This window comes from Peromyscus leucopus, chromosome 5, assembly GCF_004664715.2.
Source record: "Peromyscus leucopus breed LL Stock chromosome 5, UCI_PerLeu_2.1, whole genome shotgun sequence".
Lineage (NCBI taxonomy): Eukaryota > Metazoa > Chordata > Mammalia > Rodentia > Cricetidae > Peromyscus > Peromyscus leucopus.
The window spans coordinates 75,632,522-75,655,714 of NC_051067.1; the positions used below are offsets into that span (position 1 = coordinate 75,632,522).

General features: G+C 52.1%; 1 protein-coding gene across 10 annotated transcripts in view; it reads right to left on the minus strand.

Annotated features, from left to right (window-relative positions):
* Nfix (nuclear factor I X) overlaps positions 1-23,193 on the minus strand; it is a 95,078-nt gene that overhangs the window by 52,080 nt on the left and 19,805 nt on the right. For 4 of the 10 annotated variants that reach the window (XM_028861798.2, XM_028861797.2, XM_028861793.2 and 1 more), the window contains exon 2: positions 14,900-15,431. In XM_028861798.2, the coding sequence (XP_028717631.1) occupies positions 14,900-15,431 (532 nt within the window). Of the gene's footprint in view, positions 1-14,899; positions 15,432-15,844; positions 16,348-16,460; positions 16,882-23,193 lie in introns of those variants that run through there. The other 6 variants (XM_037206044.1, XM_037206043.1, XM_037206041.1 and 3 more) reach the window with 5 other exon arrangements.

A 23,193-nucleotide genomic window follows, 5' to 3' on the forward strand; every position in this document is an offset into this window, starting at 1 on the left:
CAGCCCAAGGTCTAGCCTCTGCCCTTCCACCGAACAAGGGGTACTTTGCAAAGAAAAACAGGTTTCTAAAGTCGAGGATGGGCACATGGGGCTGAGGAAGGCAGTTGAGGACCAGGCAAAAAGGGAAGAAGTATCCCTGGAGACTCTTAAAGCCAAAATGGGGAGTCTTAAGGTCTGAGCAAGCGAGGGGCCGTAGTGGCAGCATGGTCAACCGTAGGACTGGCCTGGAGAAGTGACTGTGCATGCGTGTACCAAGCTGAGGAGCAGACCTCCCTCCCTGCTCACATTCCTTCCATAATTCATCGTTAATAACCAAACCCAGCCTCCAGATCTGGAGCACATGTCCCAGCTAGAGGATGGCAGTCGTCTTTGGCCGGGAGGCCCTGCTTCCTAGGAGAAAGGGCGGGAAGGCAGGTCCCCAGCCTGCTGCAGGAGGAGCCCGAAGGACAGTGCTTCTCAGGAGGCCAGGAGGAGCCACCTAACTGAAGGCAAGCATTTTACTGGGCCCAGGGCTACTCCTTGTTAACCCGAGCCACGGGGTGCCAGGCCAGTGTGGCGCCAGGCGAGAATGGCGAGCAGACCTGGCAAGAGAGTGAGGCTGCCAGGGGAGGTCCCCAGGGCTGACTAGAGAAGATGGAGACGGGAGACCATGTCTGTTCTACGCCTAGAAGGGCTCTACCTGCAAAAACAAACGTCTTGCGGTGAAGGGATGGCCTGGGTGAGGGTGGAGCCAGCTGATCCAGGGCCAGCGCACACTGAGCAACGGCACCTGCAACAAGATGACCAAGTAGAGGGGGCCAAGAGGAGGGCCACTTCCCTCCGTTTCCCTGACATCTCATTCATACAAACAGAAGAGACGTACTTTGAGAGACCAGCTCCCTTTCAGCCCATAAACCATAGCTTCTCAGTCCACAGCAGGCTGCTCTTAGTGTTGCAGAAGTGAGGACGGATTCTCCCTGTGGTACCCACTTTCAAAGCCTGCTCTTCTTCCTACTCTGCTTCCCTGGTCCCCTCGGCCTTCCTCCTGACTTGTGTGCCACTTGAAGGTCTTTGTGTTGTCTCAAGATCAGGTTATCAGCTATCCCCATTGGAAGGTGAGTCAGTATTCAAAATGGGCTCGTGGGGGCTGGAGAAACGGCTCAGGGGTTGAGAGCGCTGGCTGTTCTTCTAGAGGACCCAGGTTCAAGTCCCAGCACCCACATGGTGGCTCATGACTGTCTGTAACTCCAGTTCCAGGGGTTGGTTCCAACACCCTCATGCAGACATACAGGCAGGCAAAACACCAATGCACATAAAATAAAAATAAATTAAAAATCCAAAATGGGCTTGTCAGCTGTTAAAAACTATACACGAAGGCAGAAAATATAAAAAAAACATAGTCCCAGCTCCAAGATGAAAAACTAGGAAGAGAAGCCTGTGCTACTATGTGCAAAGGGTCACTTGAGAGGCAAATCACCCACTCGAGTCCCAGTCCAACTTGCAGAGTTGGGTCTTTCCCAGTGGACCTGCCGCAGATGCTCCACAGGGGCCTGTCTCCTGGCGGGACACAAAAAGTCAGGCCTGGCCACCATGGAAGTACCTGGCCTCTCCCAGGAAAAATGTGCTAAGGAGGCATGTCTTCTGCCGACACACAAGCAGGCTCAGACTCACCAGGGCATCCCTGCAGCCAGAGCACTTTGCTGGAGAGGAACACAATTCAAGAGTCCTTGCCAAGTCCGGCTGGCATGTGAGTAATTATATTAATGAATCTCTGAGTTATAAAATCTAATATTAGCTGGTGGCTTTGGTACCGTCACTCTCGGTTACTGTCCCACATGGCTACAAACACTTCTGGGCAGCGCATGGCTTGAACAGACCGAGTGTGCGTGAACACATGCAAGCAGGGGGAGCAGCAAATGTGTGTGTGGTGTTTAATTTAAAAGAAATTCATGTATTTGAAACTATGCCCAGAGATCTGTGCGAGGCCTACTTTATACGCCACGCTACCATAAATAAGTGAAAGGAATCCAGCCCATCCTCAGGGCAGGGGCAGCTCCCTTGGCCCCGTCTCTCTGGCTGGCCATATACTGAGGATTGCTGCCCTGAGGAACGTGAGCTTTTGTGTCTGAGCCCACACAGCTCCCCACAGAGTTCCCTGCAGGCAGGGCCCATCACACAGACCCTGCACCCCGCCTCCCCAGGAATGCTCATCAGTTGTCTCCACCCCAGATCCAAACTCAAAAGTCAGCTTCCACACACAGGGTTCAGCTTGTCACCCAGCAGGTCTCCCACTCTGAGGACTAGACCAATGTCCCGCCACCATCCTGGCCTGTGGAAACCGCGATCCAACTGGCTATGCTATGCATGTGGTCAGAGGCAGAGGGCGCCAAGTCGACTGCAGCCAGGTAGTGAGTGACAGACAGTAGGCACAGGTAAAGGAGAAAGTGTCTGCAGGGCCCTTGTGCATGCACAGGTTTCTGTAAGCTCACACACCACAGCGGGACCAGGCTCCCCATGCTGTCAGTTCATCTGTTACATCAGCTGAAGCCTCTTTGGGGGCACTGCCCAGTCCTAGTCAAGGGGTCTGCGAAACTGGCTTTCATAGAAGTGAATCCTCCTTACCCTGGATTTGTATGCTGGGGTGGGGCTCGTGGGCCCCCCTACAAGTAATCAAAGCACTGGGAACAACTTTAAGAAATTCACAAGCAACTTGAGTAGCTGTCACCAGCAGAGACAAGGGATGTCCTGAAGACGGCAAGGCAAGACCTGCAAAAGCCCCTCCTCCATCGCCAAGGCAGCGTGGCTCAGTCCTGAACTGGTAAGGCATGTGGCCGCTGATTCTTTGTTCTTGAGGACTGTCCTGTGCACTAGACTTTGCCCAATATGGGACAAACAAAAATATGCAGACGGCTGGCGAGATGAGTGAGTAGTTGTTGCAGAAGTCTGACGGTCTGTGTTGATCCCCAGAACCTAACCTCCACACTCGCTGTGGCATACACGCTCACCTCCACACTCATGGTGGTATACACTCACCTCACCTCCACACTCACGGTGGCATACACGCTTACCTCCACACTCACGGTGGTATACATGCTCACCTCCACACTCACGGTGGTATACACGCTCACCTCCACACTCGCTGTGGCATACATGCTCACCTCCACACTCACGGTGGTATACACACTCACCTCCACACTCGCTGTGGTATACACACTCACCTCCACACTCGCTGTGGCATACACACTCACCTGCACACTCACGGTTGTATATACACACAAACTACACATCACCTTCACACACAATAATAACATTTTTTAAAGTATCTACCAGCTGGGAGTGGTGGTATACATCTTTAATCCCAGCACTTGGGAGGCAGAGTCAGACAAATATCTGTAAATTCAAGGCCAGCCTGATCTACATAGCAAGTTCTAGGACATCCAGGGCTACATAGTGAGACATTGTCTCAAAAAGGGGGGGTGGGGATCTACATCGATTACCAATAACTCTAAAGAGTAAAATAACCACTGGTTAAAACTCGGTGCTCAGCCACTGGTTCCCAGGGACTGAGAAGTTTCCCAGGGCAGTACTGAAACCAGGGGACCCCTGGCAAAGGGCACAAGTGTCCATGTACACACCTGCTGGACACAGAACTGGCCCATCGTCATTCTATAAGGAACTATGTCTCCTATCCTCCGTCTCCCAGCTTCTCCTGGGCTCAGGACATTGTCTGCCTCTTCCCACCGCCGCAGCAACGCTCTCGGGCCTGTCAAGTGGCCCACATGTTTCTTCTGTCACGCGGGCTGCTGCTAACCTAAAGCCTCATCTAGGGAAATGGCACAGAGCTCAGGTATGTCCATAATCAAGTCCCCTTCAGCAAGTGTCCCCCAAGCCATGGAGAGGCACAGAGATAAGAAGAAGAAGAAACCACGCGGCTCCTCTTTCCTCTCTGAAATGAGACTAAAGCTGACCTGCATGCTACCCGCACAGAAGGAGCCCCGAAGGCCGACCTGCCTGCTGCCCTGTCAGCAGATGGGTGGAACATCCACCCAGGGAACCCTACCCTGGTCAGTCACAGGCTCAGCCCTCACCCCCACCTAAGCATTCTACCCATCTGCTGCCTCTCCTCACTTGGTCCCCTGGGGAGCGGTCTTGTTACTAAGGAAACAATGATGTCATGTGGCTAGTGGGGATCAGGTCCCTCCTACCACCCCCTAACTAGGTACCATGGCCGCTGACGTCACTGCTCAGAAATTTATAGCCCATAGCGGGTATTTATAATATGGCTCTGGTGTGACCACATATTCAGTGTGGGGCTGGTGGCTATTTATAGCCAAAGGATACACACTTATTATACCCCATGTCTGTATTCTGGGCCACCTGTTATATAACCGCCATTATGCAATAATGCCCATTATATAATAATTATGCACTAATGGGGATATAATCTGCAGGCATAATAAGGACATACTCCCCAAGGGCCGCACTGGGCCAGCCCGCCTCCTGCAAGTTGCCTCTGGGGAATCTCCTGATCTCTTCCTGAGGCTCCACCCAGTCCAGGAGAGTCACCAGGTGTCACCATACTGCCTGTCTCTCAGTCTCTCAACAGGGCCTTCCTCCCTCGATGGGCAGAGCCTGCTACAAAACCCTCTCTGGATTCCTTCCCAAGTCTTTTGGTGTCTGATGCTCCCATCCCCACTCCTGCCTTGAGTCTCTCTCTCTCTCTCTCTCTCTCTCTCTCTCTCTCTCTCTCTCTCTCTCTCTCTCTCCCTTCCTCTAAGCTTGAAAAACAATACAATGGAATAAACCCTAGAGGGACAGACTGACATCTCCTGGCTTTCACCCCCTTTAAGTTAGGAAGCCTCAGGAAGCCAGGCCAGCTGGTGGAGTTCTACTCCACACTGGCGTATCCTCATCCTCTAAGAAAGGCTTGTGAAGCCAGACGTGGCTGTCTGGGTCCGGTTGGGTCTTTTCTGCTTCCTCGGTCCCTTCAGGTAAGTGGAAGAACCCAAATACGAGGATGCCTTCCTGCCTTGTATGGTAACCGCAGCTACACTGGCTTAGGAACACCCTCCCCACAAACACTCCGAAGATGTGGGCCACTTAGACACCGATACATGCTCTGTTGGTCACCTTTCTCCCAGAAAAGACAAGATGAAACTGTCACCTGGGGAAGGGGGAGGGTCAAGAACACTGGTGTCAAGGGGTACAGGAGCAGAGAGGTGAGGCGTGGAAGAGTTCCCCTCACAGTGGCACCGATAGAGCCAGCTCAATCACTCAAATACACCATCTGTTCTCAAGACAGTCATCTCTACAGTTAAAGGTTACTTGATATATGAATTGACTTAAAACACACACACACACACCACCACCACCCCCCACCACCACCACTACACACACAGAACTATAGTTTTTTTTTTTACTTAAACACACACACACACACACACACACACACACGCACACACGCACGCACACGCACACACAGAGAACCATGGATCTGTGAGCCTCCTGCAGGCATGAGATGGTGAACTGAGAAAGCATCTTCTAAGCTTCTCCATTATCTAAATTTTCAGAAGAGTATTTTACTCTGTAATAAAGAAAATCAAATACTCAATTTAACGAGACCATGCCATGACCATTCTGGTCTGAACTCCACATTGCAGGATCACAGATGGCCGTGGAAGCTCTCAGCACAGGCCTGGAACTCACCAGATCAGCAGCCACAGCACACAGAGAGACTAAACACAAGAAATCAAGATGGCATCCTAAGGCAAGAACCAGAGGTCGGGCTGTGATCCCCACGGGAACGGACACAGGTAGAGCTTGTGCCGCTCTTCATCCCGAGGGTCCTGCTGCTCAGACATCTGGGAAGAGCACGGGGAAGAGTCAGGGTTCAGAGTTTCAGTTTCCATGGAGCAAAGGTAAAGGGGCCCCCAACTCAAGAGGCAAGAAGTAAATGCAGGTGGTGTTCTGGCTGAACCCCGTTTCTTCCAGGACGGAGGTTCTTGGCTGGGGGTGAGCCTGTCCTCAGAAAACATGAGACAATATCTGGACACACGTTGGTTGTCACACCTGGATGAGGGAGCCTGTCCTAACAAGCGACCGGTGGGGGGGGGGGGAGTCGGAGGCCAGGGATGCTGCTAGGTCCCTGATGGTGACCAGCACAGTTCCTGTGGTACAGAATGGTCTAGCTAGAATGTTACCTGGTGTGTCTGGGAAGCCTGGTGGTAGGGGGAGGATACAAGTGGTGAGGGGTTTTAGCCTCAAAAGCAGAGGGGAATTTTGAGCCACATGCCAGCCTCCCATAGCCTAGCCCTTGGCATATTAGGAGAGATTTTACATACACAGCCCCAGACTTTTCAAATGTTAAGAAAGCGGGAAGGGGTGAGGAATGGCCCGTGGTGAAGCATGTGCCTAACGTGGCCCGAGCCCTACGTTTCAGCCCCAGCACCACACAAACAGAATAAGAAAAAAAAATAATAATAATAAAAGGCGCATTTGTGTAATTCAGTGGCTCTCAATATTCCTAATGCTGTGACCCTGTAATACAGCTCTTCATGTTGTGTGACCCCCAACCATAAAGTTATTTTCATTGCTACTTCATAACTAATTGTACTATTGTTATGAATCGTAATGTAAATATCTGATACTCAGCTCCAAATGGGTCACAACCCACAAGTTGAGAAACACTGAAAAGGATCATAAAAGGTAAGGAATTGTTGACTATTATAAAACTTCCAGTAATCATCTGGTTAATTAAGATAATTACATTTTTTTTTTTCAAACTATGACCCCAAGCAGACTCCCAGGGGAAGGGTGTGGTGGGGCAAGGACTGTGAATCCCAGATCCTGCCTGGCCCTGTACCTGGGTCTCCTGCACACTCCCCAGCCCAGGTCCAGCAAGCAAGCTCTCCTGAGTCCCAAGGAGGTGTGATAAGAGCTGTCCCTGGCTGCAGCAGAAGGGAGAGTCCAGGTAGCCCAGGCTAGCTCCTGTCTGTGTACATCAGAAGCAGGGAGCAGAAAGCTATTCCAGAAAGGATGGAGAGAGAGAAAGAAGGTGGGCAAGGCAGAGAACAGGATGAGGGGTCACTGCCTCCTCCACACAGGCTTAGCAGCTGGGGGAGCCCTTGAGCTGAGCCGCAAGCAGGGCTCTGGCCCCTTCCAGGCTGCAGCAGGGGCTAGAGGGTGGGACTGACTCCCATGGGGACTCATGAGACTTTCTCCTCTGAGACTCCACCAAGGCCAATAATCTTGGTGAAGTTCGAGGAGCTTAGAGGCCCTCAGGCCAAGGTGACCCGGAACCTCTTCTGCCAGAAATTCATAGTGTGACCTGAGTCCTTTGCCATCTCTTCCAGTTTCCTCCTCTACAGAGTGAATTGAACGACACCTACCTGCCTCTACCAGTCTACCCTGGAAAGGAGGAAGTCAGCCTCCAAAAGCAGGTTGAGAAGGCTCACTCAGTCAGCTGACAGAGAACTAACCCCTCCCTGTCTTCCAAGTGTGTGGAGCCGGAAGGTCATCCCTCCCTGGTCCCTGAGTCTAGGCCTGGCCTCTCTCCTTAAGATTCCTCTCTCCGTTACCAGGGCAGCAAACACACACCCAGCCAGGAGCACGGATTTAAAGCAGGTTGCTGGGAGAATCTGGGAGAAATCATGTGGAGTGCTCAGCCCTGTGTTGACGCCACTCTGGATCTTCAGTGGAAAACTGGAATTAAAAGAGGGGACAATCCCCTTCCTCTATCAATAGAGGACAAAAAGTTTCCGAGAGACTGGGTGGATAAGTACCCTTAAGTGACTGGGTATCCCCAAATACCAACAGATAGAGGCCTAAGTGGCAGTGGCATGCTGTGTCACCAATAAGATATCAAAAATGAGAAGAGGGCCGGATATCTCCTACTGCCTGGCAATGGCACCTGGGGAGGGTTGGCAAACACCTGGGAAACGGGTATGCAAAGGGCGACCTCCAAACATACGTATTTTTCAAATCGCCAGAGGAGCCAGGTGTTAGTATCTACAGAGATAAAATAAGGGACTCGGGCACCCCTGCAGAGGGGAGAGGAGAGCCTGATCCAGCCACATCACTGCACTCCAGCCCCTCCACCTTCTGGGACCCTGCTCTAACGCCAACAGTCCTTCAGCTCAAAGACGCTTAAAATGGCGACGGCGGCCTGCAGGGCCAGGCGTTTGTCGTGCTGTTTTCCACGGTGCCCTCAGTGCCAAGAAAAACCTATCATCAGAAATGCCATCAGCTATATTTATCTATCTCAGTCCCCCAGCCTCCTCCTCCCGTCTGCCAAGCAGGCCCTGCGCAGCGCCCCCCTCACCCAGTGGGCACATGTCCCTGTTGCTGATGACTGTGACCACCTGCCCAAGCCTAAGTCTCCACCGCTCCCTCTCAGGGCCCTCACAGTACGTAACACCGTTCTTCCCGCCGCGATAGGGGTACTCTCACATGAGGTTCAGACATGCACTTGGCAGGGGCTGGCCCGAGGGTCCCTTGTCGGCATCCGTGGACCAAGATGACCCTTCCATTTCCTTTTGGCCTCAGCTCCGAGAATATGGGCCTTGTCAGTGCCATTCTGCCCCCAGCCTTAGACAAGCGGCATGCCTGGCCTCTAGGTACTATTCCTAGGACGGACATCCCTCACTCCATTCTCCGGCGTGGGGCAGAAAGACTCTGGCTGAATCTGGAGACATCAACATCCCTAAGCGAGAAGCTCACATCTTAGACTAGGCTCCCACTCTCGGTCCAAGGAACCAAGAAGCAAGCGGAGGAGTCTGGGAGTCAAAAAGAGAAAATGGGAAAATCAAGATTTAACAGCCACTCAGGTCCTGGGGGCACAATGAACCGGGCAAGTCATTTGCTGTCGGGCACTTGGGGCCCTTCCCCGCTCAAGACACAGTCTTTGCGGTGAGCCTTCCCACCCTTGGGCCTCACCCCCAAGAACAGCCCATCAGCCTTGTCCCGAGTGATGAACATCCTGGGCCCTACACCTTCTCCCACGGCTTTGGGCGCCCTCTGCCCAGCCACCAAGCCCCCAACTCAGACAAGAGTTCCAGAGAGCCAGCTCCAAGAATGAAACAACCCAAATAAAAATTTCAAAACCCAGAAGCTCTTTCTCTCCTGCCCCCTCCCCCTCCGCGGGCAAATGAAAACAAACACGAAATCAAAGAGGCCTTTTGTGCTAGCGAGCCCTGAGCTGACACGGCCCGCCCCGGGCCTTTGAAAAGACGTCTTGATCGGACAGTGAAGGATAAAATAACCTAAGCGTGGCAGCTCCTTGGGGAGGGGAACAGAAAGGGCTGGGGAGGCGGCCACCTTCTCCAGGAAAAAGTGGAACATGGGTCTCACTGCCTGTCTGTACCCCATCTCTGCAAGAAGGACCCTGACTCCTCTTCGAGGCCACCATGAACTGAGCTGGCCCCAAGGAAGCCCTGAGGGCCTTGCCTCTCTCCAGCAAGAATTACTTCAGGTTCATGCCTACTGGGCATTCTGGATGGAGCTTTCTAGAAGCCATCACCAGGCCTTTTGCCTGCTAGGCACATAAAGGATGTCCTTCTCAGAGACTTGGGAGTCCCAAAATCAGGGCCTTGCTTGCCATAGGCTAAGTGTGCACTTCATGAAGGACATTCTTCCACCCTTGTTGGCAGTGCCAGAAAGTAAAACAATTCCTCGGGAAGGCCTTCTGGTGGCTAACCCCCAGCAATCCTGCTGCAGAAGGCCGGTTCCCTCTGGCCCGATGATTGAGTACAGCTGGTCACTTTGCCCGTAACTACGGACTGGACCATCCAGCCGACTAGGCCCGACCTCTGTAGCATCAGCTCAGACAAGGATGTTTCAGTTTCTCCTTCGTCTCACAGCTCCAGTTTGGTCAGCATAGCCAACACTACCAAGACCCCTGTGAACCACAAGGTGTGGGGTTCCTGCCTGGCTGGGCAGGCAGCCCTGTGGACAAAAAGGACAGGGGCAGGTGGTCAAAGGGCCCCGTGCCTGAGGAGGGGTCAGACTAATCTGTCCACAGCCAGGGCCCCCAAGGCTCAACAGTAGAAGATCTGGAGCACACGGGCTGGCTTCACAAGTGCATGGTGCTGCTGGCCTGGCTCCTGGTTCACTGCCTCTGCTGCCGTTACAATGTTACAGTTCCTAATAACTGGACAGCAGCCGCCTGCCGTTTTGCTCCCAGACCTTCCTATTCCGTAGCTGGACGGCCCTGAAGACCGCAAAGGCACCGGGGCTCTGGCGGGGCTGGAGACTTTCCAAGGTCACTTTGGAAGAGGGAGGAAGGGAAGTTTGGAGGTTTTATTCAGGTGGGAAGTGCCATCGAACAGAACAACCTGCTTCCACCTAGACAATCCCAGGACAACAGGTGAAGGAGACAGGGAGCCATGCTGGGCTCAGCACATCCTAACAGCGGTCACTGTGGTGGCGGCCATCATGGATGTGTACACCTGTGCCTAAGTTGGTTCTAGCCTGTGAGCCAGAGGAAATGAGACATAATCACCGAAGCAATGGTGGCCCTGCTTAGAAGACATTGCATCACAAAACAACCCACAGATCTTGCTAATGTCACTAATTGTGTTCCTAGACCCTGTGGTCTCTGCCAACCCTGATACCAGATGGTGCTGCCTCAAAGACACAGACAAGTGGGTGACACACGGCCCATGTTCAGGGTGGATCTCGAAGGGAGCTGTGCTCTGGCAGGCTTTCCCACGTATACCAGACTCGCCAGAAGGGTTGGGAGCCCTGAAAAGGTTTAGGGGTCTTCTCTGGCACTAGGCAGACAGGAACAGGCAATAAATAGTCACACCAGTGAAGAACACAGTAAGTCCTTGCTCAGGCCTCAAAGCCAGCTTGAACTGCTAACTCCAATTCCTGTGAAGAGCAGAGTCAACCAGAACGTCTCAGGCTTGAAAATGTTCTTTAGGTGAAGCCTGGGTTACTAGCTAATCTCCTATGACAAATAAGGCTGAGCCTGTCTACCCCAGGGCCTGATGGGCACACTGAACCACAGTGTGAGGCCTGGAGAGGTCCCATGGCAAATCACACTGGAGGAACGGCCCACTTCCCTCAATAAAAACTGAGAGAAAAGTCGTGAAGACCAGGAGGAGGAGGACAGGGATGTCATGGCAGGGACCACCACTACTAAACAGAGATGGATCAGTCATGGTGGTGTATGAACAGTCTCATTTGGGTTCTGATTTAGATGAACGATAAACAAAAGCAAGTCGATAATTAGGGAAATGGGGATATCAGCTAGGTATCTCACGGTACAAAGGACAGCTGAGCCACATGCCATAGAGTATGCATTTAATCCCAGCACTAGGTAGGCAGAGGCAGGTGGATCTCTGTGAGTTCAAGGCTAGCCTGGTCTACAGAGCAAGTTCCAGGATAGTCAGAGATACATAGTGAGACCCTATCTCCAAAAAAAAAAGATGGCTGACTTTTTGAAATCTCAGGGGTAATAACAAAAGCATTTGGCTCAGCTTTTCAAGAGATGGACACAGAATGTTCACGAGGACAGGCTGTGATATTCAATACTGGTGGACAACGGGGACAATATATATGATTCAAGCCTAGCCCGAGTCAAGGACTGCGGGTCCTGTGATGGGTGCAGGAGGTGGGTGCCTATCAACAGGTAAAGAATTCTTTATAGTTTTGAATTCTGTTTTCTTTGCTAGGACTGAAACCAAGGTTTGAGGGCTCACCCATGGTAGCCTCACGTCAGAGCATTCCTGGGCCTTGCAGATAGTCAGCAAGGCTGCTAGGCCCTGCTGGGCTCCAGCACTCCACAGGGCAGACTCTCCCAACCCCGGTCCCTGCTGTCCCTGCCACATCACCCGCTCTGGAACACCCTTTCTGGACATCCTCCTCTCCATGACAGGGCTTTCTGCTTCAGACCTGCCTCAGTTTCCTTGGCTGAATGCTGACAGACACGTGGTGACATTCCTTCACGGCAGTTAGGTGGCTTGTGGCAGCCTTTCAGACCCAAATTCTAGAGCCACCATACATATCCTCTATTTCCTTATCACTGTGTCAGCTCTTGAATCTTCTGGGGCACAAGGGCCTGTGTGGGCCGGGGTGACAGCGGTACCTAGATGCAAAACCTCCTGCTAGCTCGAGTTTGGTCACAAAAACTGGCACTACCAGTTCAGCCCTACCCAGCTCGTCAACACAGCTTTTATTCTTAGAGATTTATCTATTTTTATGTGTATGAGTGTCTTGCCTACATGTCTGTGCCTGCAGCGGTCAGAGGGGTGGTCAGATTCTCTGGAACTGGAGTTTCAGATGGTTGTGATGTGTTGTGGGTGCTAGAAACAGAACGCAGGTCCTCTGGAAGAACAAGTATTCTTAACCACGGGACCATCTCTCCAGCCCCCAACCCCTGGCCTGGTTTCTTATACTGTGGCTCATTGGGTATGTTGGGAGGGAAGAACATGGAGAAGGTAATGTCACAGAATCAACACCCATTACAGGACATTTTCAATCACACAGAATGGCTCAGGAAGGAACAAGAACTGAGGTCCTGAGTGGCCCTGGCCTTACCAACACCCAAATTTCCTCCAGAAAGGTACCCTGAAATTCTAGCCATTCCAGCAAGAAATCCTGAACATTCATAGTTACTGTCTAAAGTCTGTGCCTGAATTGCAAAGAATATGTTCTCAGTCATGTATCAGGTATCCGCTAAGGAGACTCAGCCTCAGCCTGGCCAGAAATGGCCTTGGCAACATGCAATGTACTATGAATTCACTCATATTCCTGGGCGAATGATCTCATTAGCTGGGGATAGGAAGCCCTGTTCCTTCCCCTTACCCCTTCCACCTGCCAGATCAGTGCAGAAGCCAGGAGGCTGGCTGGGAAATGGCTTCCTTCCGTATACACACCATCCCATCTCAGCCCCACACTGGTAGTAGTCAAGAATGTGGCCTAGGGCTGGTTGGTTTTGTCTTTTAATTCCAGCACTCAGATGCAAAGGCAAGTGGATCTCTAATGAGTTCAAGGCCAGCCTGGTCTACAAACCAAGTTGGAGGCCAGTTAGAGTTACATAGTAATACCTTGTCAAATATAAAATAATAAAAGGCCAGGGAAACAAGGCAACTACTAGAGTCTTTGCAGCAGAAGAGGGGAAGAGGAGGAGAAGGAGGGAGTCTAGAAGACGGATGTTCACTTTCCTCACAGATAACCTGGGTTCCAAGCTCTAGGAATGGAAGACTCAGACTGCCTGAGTGAAGGAGCCATGGAATAGCTGTGTTAACATTCTCCTGCAGTCCCCAGCACCCCTAACACTGACAGGCTCTCACCCCCCATAACCTGGTTTCCAGTATAGACAGAGAATGAGGGATAACTTTTTCTCTTTTAGCTTCTTTCCCCAAAATAAAAAAATTTTTTAAAAATTTTAAAAAGAAGATAAGAGAAAAATCCAAGGTGCAGGGAGAGAGGGAAGGACAGGAAACTGACCTTTCTAAATGAGGGTCACTTAAGGCCACGTGCAGGCCTGGAAAGGTCTATGGAGTAGGAGGGTCCACGGCAGTGCCCACTGCTTCCAACCAGATGGCGAGGGAATGGGCAAGAAGAGGAGCCTTGGATTCACTTCGGCTCACTCCAACATGCACTCAACACTTGTTCTCTGTGAGAAAGACGCCTCCTGGAAGCATCTCCCAGCCGTGAGCCTGGATCCACTCACACCTCTTCCTCCCAACTTTCCCAACAGGCAAAGGGGTGACCACAGTGGCATGACTGCCTTTCTTTTTTATGAATGAATACAAAGGAAGACACAGAGGCACTGTCTCGGGAAGGACAGGTTTTCAATTTTCCACAGCTTAAGTAAAGCCACATTCTCTCACATTCGCACAAAGAAGAGGAAGGGAAATGGGAAAATGCTGAAATAGTGGAGAGGAAAACACACACACACACACACACACACACACACACACACAAAGGTTTGGTAGCCTCTCATTACAAGTTGGTTGGGTACAATGTAAACACACTTCTGCCTTGCTTAATCACAGAGTACCGGCCCGTTTAGGTTTCAAAGGCGGCGGTAAATTGGGCGTAGCTGAGTGGAGGCTAAAAATTAACCAGCCATCTCTGTTTCAATTTGTAAGAAAACAAAAGTGGAAAGAAATTATGAAAAGAAAAAGAAATGGGGGTGGGGAGAAGGCCACAGCGCTAAACTAGCCCAGGCCCACACAGGGCAGCACTGGAAGAGCAGAGGAGACTGGGGAACACTCAGGGCACAAAGGGGGAAGGGTTTTCACAGGTTTTCTCTAAGACTTCCTCTAAGCAAGCTGTTTCCTGGAAGGCCTGCTCCCCACAAAGGCCCTCTGCTCCAGAGGGACCCAGGGCCATAGGCACCCCAGTGTGGGTGCATCCTGGAGCAGGGAGCTCAAGGAATCTCACTGTGTACTCTCTCTAAAAAACAAATCCCAGCCATTCAGTCCCATCCCCAGGTGCACATGCCCCTCTCTCCTGGACTCGCTGGCACCCCCCCCCAAAACTCAGCTTCTCCTGGGATGAAGCCTGCACCTTCTCCCTCCCTCGTCCCAGCACTCCGGTCTCATCTTCTACATCAGCAGCGTGAGTGTCGATGATGATCGTCTCTCTCAAACTCTTACCATCGTGGGTGATTATGAGACATCTTGGCCCTGTCCTAAAACTGGCAGCATCTTCACTACAGGGGAGACAGAGATGCCCAAACTGTCACAGCAAGAGGGGAGAGGAGAGAGGGCAAAGGGGTGGGGCAGACAGGAAGAAGATGGACCAGAGAGAGGACTGCACACGTGCAGCCGGCTGCACCGGGGAGGCCAGCGGGACAAGCGACCAGTGAGGCCCCAAAGCAGCACCGCTCAGAAACAGGAAGAACAATAAAGACAACACCACCAGCAAGTGAAATAAAACTGGGGAGGGAGTGTTGAAAACAACCTACCCGGAGTGTGGACAAAGTAAGCCAGATAAAGGTCCAGTTCTTTGATTGTGACTCCAATGTGATGTGGCTGGACGCACAGGCCGGGGTTCGAGCACTGGGGCGACTTGTAGAGCCGCTCCCCATCAGTACTTTCCAAGGGGATCCCCTTAAACAAAATCACCATGACCAGGTCCAGCCGCCACACCTTGTCGGCCTGGCGCAGGCAGTCAATCCGCCGGATCTTGCCCTTCTGGTCGGGGTTGGAGAGCACGCAGCAGGGGGGCTTCTTGCCCGTGATGGTCAGCACAAAGTCCTCTCGGAACTCGGGCCGGATGTCTTTGCGCAGCTTGGCCAGCAGCCGGGATGCCCACTTCTGCTTGATCTCAGGCTTCTCGCCCAGCAGCTCGTCCTTCACCGCGCGCTCCTCGTCCTTCGACATCCGCTTCTCGTGCTTCTTGAAGTACTTGCGCTTCCGCGCCTGCAGGTTGAACCAGGTGTAGGAGAAGGCTCGGACGTGAGGCAGCAGCGCCTCGATGAACGGGTGGAACTCATCCTGCAGGCGGCAAGCCGGGAGCATGCGGGGCGAGGGAGGACGGGAGGAGGGGGAAAGAGAGAAGGAGAAACGCAGCGTTAGAAGGGGGCACTAGGAAAACCGCCTTCTCCTCCTTCTCCCTCCCCCCAGCAATTTTCTCTTGAGATTGTTCTACTGAAGTGTGGTTTGAAGCCACCAAAAGCTTCGCCAGCCACTTGCTCCCATCTCAGCCTCAGCAACCAAACAGAGGCACGGGAGCCTGTCCATACACCTATTCTCTCTCTCTCTCTCTCTCTCTCTCTCTCTCTCTCTCTCTCTCTCTCTCTCTCTCACACACACACACACACACACACACACACACACACACACACACAGACAATGTTGCTACACACACTACGGGCTTGCTGGTACCCCCCCCCCAGGTTCTGTCGCACCCATGACATCTCCATGTTCTACGGCAGCTGTGAACTAGGGTCAGCTGGTCCCAGCAGTGTCCCGCTGCCTGAGGGTGCAGATGGAAGGGCAAGCAAGAGCTGCCTTGCCGCCTTCTGTCCTGTCCGGACTGGCCAATGTTTGGCTGCCCCTCCTGAGAAGACAGAGAATGCCATCTGAGATGGAGGAAGCGGCTCTGGGTCCCCTCTCACCAGGCTGTTTTCATTTTCTTTTCTCCAGATCCAGTTGGAACATCCACCCCAACATTTTTTTAAATCAGATCTAAATTCTAAATATGTGGTTTCAGCTTTGTTATCGGCACCGATACTAATGTTAATCACAGTAATAATGAACAAAACACTTCTTGTTAGCCCAAATAAGGTGGTTGTTCTCAGCCACATTAGGGTTAAAAGCTACATGGGTCGACCTGCGGCCCCTTCCCCAATCTCCCACAACCCCTTCACCCTCAATCAGGTGACAGAGGGCTGGGCTCTCTCAGGTTTTTTTTCCTTTTGTTTTGTTTTGGTTTTTGGTTTTTTGCTTGTTTGCTTGTTTGAAGTTTAAATAATAATTGATTTCTTTTTACAAAAATAAAGCTGGAAAAAATCAAATAATTACCATTGATCTGAAGCACCCGGCAAAGCCAACGCCTGATTCTGAGATTCTGGACTCAACAGAGTTATGAGTTAGGGGCGGTGGGGCGAGGGGAGGAGGAGGAGCAGGGAGGAAGGTAGATGTTTTAAAGGGGGTTATTATTGGTGTTCTGGGGAATAGGGGCCGGGCTTGGGTGGATTCTCAAACCCTTCCCCCTCCACCCCCCACGCTCCATTGCACAGAGGGGGAAATTAATTTTTTTAAGGAGTAAAAAGAAAGGTCAGAGATGGCGAGCAGAGGGAGCGAGGTGGCTTCTTACACACACCAGGTAAACAAAAGCCAACAAATTGTTTCAATTTTCTCCCCTGTGCATCCTCTTGCCGTTTAAAATAAAAGAGCAAAAAAAAATATGCAAAATTAAAGATCAAAACCAGCCTCCTACCACCACCCCACGTTCACCCACGACAACGTACCCTACCCCACCCCCCACCCCCGAAAAACAAAAACAAAAACCAGGAGGGGAAAAGCAGCAGCTGAAGAAAAGGCTTTCGGCTTTGGCAGCGGCACAAGGGTGTAAACTTCGAGCAGCTCCCTCCACCCGACCAGAGGAAGAGGGGGAGCTCGCAGATTCTCGGGGAAGAGGACGAGTTCTGACCGGCTGCAGACCGTTGCTGGCAGACGCAGCAAAAGGGAGAGAGGGAGCCAGGGAGGGAGGGAAGGAAGAGGGGGAGGGAGAGAGCGAGGATCTCAGGAAGACGGGGATGGGATGGGGTGTGCGATGGTGCGCATGTGAATGTGTGCTTGCGCGGGAGAGGGTGTGTGTGCACCAGCACCGCTGGGGGGGGGCGGTAGTGGCTTCTTTTTTTCTCTCCAACTCCCCTCCCCGTTCATGCTCAATCCCCATCCATTTGTGTGTGCCAAGTCAGTAAAAGAGGGGAGGGGGAGAGCCAGAGGAAAGGAGCGAGAAAGAGGGAGAGAGAGAGAGAGAGAGAGAGAGAGAGAGAGAGAGAGAGAGAGGGAGAGAGGAGGGAGGGAGAGGGCATGAGCAAGAGAGAAAGGGGGGCATGAGTAAGTGAGAGAGAGAGAGAGAGAGAGAGAGAGAGAGAGAGAGAGAGAGAGACCGAGACCAAGAGAGTGGGGGGGGGATCCACCTATTTGGCAGAGAGGCATCCTCACGCAGCCAATGGCTGAGTCCAAGGGGAGGAGGGAGCTGGGCTAGCTGGGAGGGTGGAGAGAGCCCCCCGGCAGTTGGAGACCAAAACAATTTGCCCAATCGACAAGTTCACGTCTAATGAACGAGCAAAAGCAAAGTCCAGCAGTTATGAATTTTTCATCCCAGGCGCCCACTCGGGTCTGTTGGGCAGCAGTCGCCCAGCAAACTTGGGGGGTGGGAAGACTAGCATTGAGGAAGACGTGGACTTTTCTTTTAAGCCAGAAAATAAATAAATAAAGGCCTGACTCCTGGCGGGCTGGCGGCTGGGCGGGAGCCCCAGAAGGCCTTGGGGAAGCAGCTGCGCCTTCTCTCTGTGTTCTGCTTTTCAGTCTTTCTCTCAGGCCTGCACACTCTCTGGTTCTAGATTTTTTTTTTTTTAAATGGAGCACAGTGGGGCGAGTGGACATTTTCTCCTCCACTCTGTGCACCAGCCTACGGAACTATGAATAGGAGAAAGTGTCCACGCCAGCAGCACAGCACTGTCAGGGCGGAGACTGCTGACTCCGTGGGTAGCCACCTCTTGGCCCTTCAGCCCCTGCTGACTGCAGGACTCCGGAGCACTCCCAAACAAGGGACCGACCCCTGCATCCCCTTGCCTTCTCCTCGGCCCACACCCAGCCACGCACACTCCGCTAGCGGTGACGAGAGATGCCAACGCAATGCAGCTCAGCCCGTGAAACTGCAAGTTTATTAAAATAGCCTCCTGTCACAGGCTCCTCTGGCAAGCACTACACACAGCTACAAACAACAGCCAGCCCCTGGGAGAAGTGACAGAGCCCCACACTGCTTCCCCTCACCAACACCACCTCCCACTCTGTGATCCCTCCTCCCCTCCAGATCTGCCCTGGCTACTCACCCGGGGTCAGCTTTCTTACCTGTCCCTCAAATCAGACTAAAATGCAAAGGGAAAAAGCATAAAGCGAGATGTATGGACGGAGAGGAGACTTGAGAAAAGACAGGGCTAAAAAGAAAGCAAAGGGCCTTCTGGAGCCCCAGCCATGAGAGGTGCAGCCACAGAAGTCCCTCCTCCAGGTCCCTAGCTAGGCACTTCCTCAGGGGAGCCTCACCTCCAGGAGGACTCTCCAGAAAGGGCTCAGAGCAGCTGCCTTAGGCCTCCAGGAAGGCAGCAGGAAGACAGGAAGGGAGAGGAAGAGCAGAGGTTAGGACATCAACAGACTGTGCTGAGTGGCCAGTGCTCAGTCCCCACAGCCACCCTCTCTGCAGGCTCAACCCTAAGCTGGCAAAGGGAAAAAGGTCACTGCTCACTCCTGCCCCTGTCCTCACCAGCTGAAACCATGTGCTCTGTGGCCTTTCTGTTCAATGGCAAAGAGGCTCCTGGAGTGTGCCAAAACAAAAGATCCACCCCATGATCCACCCCCTGACAATGGGAGGTGCCACCCAGCACCTGGGACCCCATACCCTAAATGGCCAACTCCAGTGGAGTGAGCTCACAGCTGACCGAGAGACACAGTTAGAGAGAACCGTGTGGGAGGCAGGTGCCATCACAGACAGGCCTCTTAGGGTGGTGTTCAATAATTCACGTCCTGTGAATAGCGGGCTTTGGTCCAACCAGCCAAGGATGCTTAGTGACATAAGGTACCGAATGAACAAGGCCTTCTCCACCTTGAGGAAGCAATTTCACTGTCTGAAGTCAAGATGAGGTCATAAAAGCTGCAAGTGGGTTTGTATTTCGCGGTCCAGAGGGTGGTGGGGATGTTGTTGCTATTCTGATTATGCTTTAAACATTAAAAAGAAAATGGCCAATATTGCTCCATGGCAAACCCTGGCTTGTTGCTTTTTCATGAATACAGTGTGGTGGAACAACCCAGGTGAAGGTCTGGCTTGGGGAGCTACAGTTCCATGACTAGGAGGAAATCCACAGAAGTTAGGGACAGCGTTAGAGGCAGTCCCCTGGGAACTGAGGAAGGTAAGAGTCAAAGGTCCCCGGGGGCAGTCAGCTGATCAGAGAAGTGGAGGACCATGGAGTGTGTGCAGGAAGCCTCGGAGACTGGCTGGACAGCAACAGGCCCTTCCTCATGAATCTGGAAGGGAGAACAATTGTCAACTGTCCTCTTAGCTGGGGGCTATAGCCTTGAAGGTAAGCAGAAGGTCGTTGGGCGGTGTCTCCTGTGCCTTGGTGTGCCTTAGCCAGCAGAACCTGCTGACTTCATATAAGCAGGCCTCCCCAGTAGAGAAAACAGCTCTTTTCGTGAGTGAGTGAGTGAGTGAGTGAGTGAGTGAGTGTGTGTGTGTGTAGACCCCCCAAACAAAAGAGAACTATCCCCCCCCCTTTTTTTTTTGAGATGACAATCTGGGCACCCTTTGGAAGCTTACCCGTCCCTGTCCCAGCTCCTTCCTTTCCTGTCCCATCCACCTTCTGGAGGTCACACTCCTGCACCCTGATGCACCCAGACCCAAACCAAGACTGGAAAATTGCTGATGATTCAAGATGCTTCCAGGTCTGAGTTCAAACAGAAACGATGGTGGGGGAGGGGGGTTGGAAAGAGCAAATGTGGGTACCTACAGATTGCTGAGGAAGAGAATAAAGGAAGAGAGAAAGAAAATGAAAGGAAAAAAATCAACCAAAGGGAAAGGAAGCCGGGTATGGGTATTGCTTAGAAAGTCAACAGGGGAGGGCGGAGAGAAGACAAAGTTTGAAAAGTACTTTCTCCATTTGCAAGAAAAGTCAAGAAGCCAGAAATAATACTTTTGAAATTGACATGGATTTTTGGTTTTTGGAAGAGGAATTTTTAACTTCATGAAAGAAAGGCCTCTCTTATTTTTGAGAAGATAGATTTTAGTGAAAACAGCAAGTGTTTCTACTGAAATGCTGCTTGGATAGACTCTGATACGGGTCAGCCATCACAGAGGGATGTGTCCCTTACCCCCAAAGATTAAGCAGGCCACAGAAGCAGAAATGCAGAGGGGGGAAGAAGGAGAGGCAAGGCAGAGGGCAAGCCCGGAACACAAGCTGCAAAAAAGACAGAGATGAAGAGAAAGAAAGCAGGAGAGGATAAACAACAAGAAAAAAGGGCTCCAAGGCAAGAAGGAGAAAAGGAAAAGGAGCTAAGAAAGATGGCGGCTTCCATGGTGAAAATCACGTGGCTTTCAGAGCAGTCCTGTGAACGGAGGCCTTGTGGATTATTTGAGGAAAAATAGAGAACACATCCAGTCCTTCACTTGCATGTACAATATTAAAAATTCTTCCAGGAAACAAATAATGTCCCAAAATTGATATAGATTTTGTAACTGGCCTTTGCCTCCTGACAGTGAGACAGCTAAGGAGCACAGGAGGCCTTGTTTTAAACACCAGCCAAGGGTAGGTCTCTTTATCTTTAAAAACAAAATCGTATTTGTCCCCAAGCCGCTGGCTTCTGGGCCTAGATATATTCTTTCAGATCCTGGGCACCATGGCCCATACTGATTTGGATAAGCACTCACAGTTTAAGCACATGGCTGTGCTCTAAGCAGAAAGCACCAAATATTCCAGGATCTGTAGAGCACATAAGGAAAGACATAGGAAATTAGGCCACAAATAGAGCCCCGGTGAGTTTGCCTAATTCCTGGCATTATAATTCTGCCTGGGTCTGGACTGAAAGAAGACAGCTTTACACATCACCACCACCACCACCACCACCACCACCACCACCAACAACAACAACAACAACAACAACACACATACACACACACACCTCCCATCTTGTCAGATCTGTACTTCTCCCTCAGAAGGCTAGGAGAGGCCATGGGCAGACACTGTGAACAGGACTCTGGCCGCAGCGAAGAAAGAGGACCTGGCTGCTTGTCCTAGGGGTGGGTGGGGCCTCCCTCTCTCTGGGAGGCAAGAAGAGGCTCCGCAGCTCAGTGAAACTGTCCCAGAGTCTGGAAATGCTAGGGACGGAAGCCGGAAAATGCACTTTCCGAGGAGGCTCCCGGTAATTTGGACAAAGCGGGTTTTGGCTGATTTGGGCCTCTGTTCAGGAACAGCAGCCGCTGGGCTTGTGTGAAAAACGTCCTTGGGCTAGACGATGGATTTGCCCACACCAGAGCCGGTTTCTCTTGGGGTCTGTCTCAGAACCAGGCCACATAACACTCCTGTAAAATGCCCCTGGGCACCCCCCACGCACTGCCTTTTCTGCTCCTTTCTGCAAATCGGGAGCTGTGGCCTGGGACTGGGCCAACAAGCAGCCTCGCTCCTGGCTGGAACGCTCCCCTGCTCCAGGCACATCTCCCCTCACCCTCTTGGCACAGAGCACGCTAGGGTAGGGATGGGGGTGTTAGAGGAGATGATCTATTCTCCGCAGCGCCTCTGGAAATTGGTTACTTTCATCTTGTCTACTGTGGGAAACAGGAGACAAAACCCTAGTCTTTAATTCATTATTTAGCTTGAAACTTCCATGTCACCAAATACAAGTCAATGCTGGGAAGGCCAAAATGCTCTCCTCTAGTCAACGGGCTGAGTGGGGACTGGGGCCCTTCAAAGAACCGCAGGGCAGGTGGCGGCCAAAGGCTTCGGGGGCAAGGCAGTGGTGCCTTACCCACCTGGTTGGCTTTGAAAGCCTCACTCCACAGTGGCCCAGGAAGAGGAGGAACCACACAGACCAGCTTCACAACTTTCCCTAAAGAATAGAACAGAAAGACTGGCAAACGGAGGAGGCGAGGGAAGGAAAAAAGGGCTGCCCTAGGTGAGGTCCCTGGTCCTGAACAAGAAAACGTCTGCAGCAGCAGCGTAAGGGAGGCTGGGGCAAGGGCAGCTGCTGGAACTGCCTGGAGGTGCTGCACAGCAAGGCCCCTCCTAAGTTCAAGGACACAGTCTGACCCCCTGGCCCCCAAGAGCTCTGTCAGGATCCACCCCCACCCCGTGTCTCTTCTCTGCAGAGAGGCCAGGCTTCCCCAGGTCCCCGTGCCCAGCCAGCCTGCAGCGTGGCACCCTGGGCCTAAGGGAGTCTTTCTCCTGTTGCTGCAGCAACAGGCAGAGCCCGAGCTCTGGGTTTTCACTGCTCAAGGGTTCTGGGAAAGCTGGGCCGGCCCTGCCTGGGCAAACAGCTTACCCCAAATGTTCAGTTTCAGATATTTTCCAGTCCTCAAAATATACTGCTCCCCAATTATTTTATGACCAGGACCACTGCCAAGGAAACCCTAGATCCCTCATTTCCCTGGTGCCTAGCCCCTGCAGAGAAAGGCTGGCACTGGGCCTGGAGGACTTCGGATGGTCGGTGCCCACCCTCTGCCGCCGCTCATTCCCTCCCGGGCTCCCTTTCTTTCTCACCCTCTCTCCCCCTCTGCGTCCTCCAGCTCCAACACAAACTGTTTGCACGGGAAGTCTCCCTCTATGACCCGATTCAGCACACACAAGAGAAAACTGTGGGCGACAGACCCAACGTCCTAACGAACTTGAGTTAATTAATGCTAAGGAAGAAAAGAGGCGCTCTCGCTCTGTTGAATCACGGTTCACTAGTCCTTTCAGTTTGCTGTGGGTGGAGGAAAAAAAAGAGAGGCTTTTTGGTTCAAATATTTTTGGGGGGCAAAGAGAAAACAAAAACACCG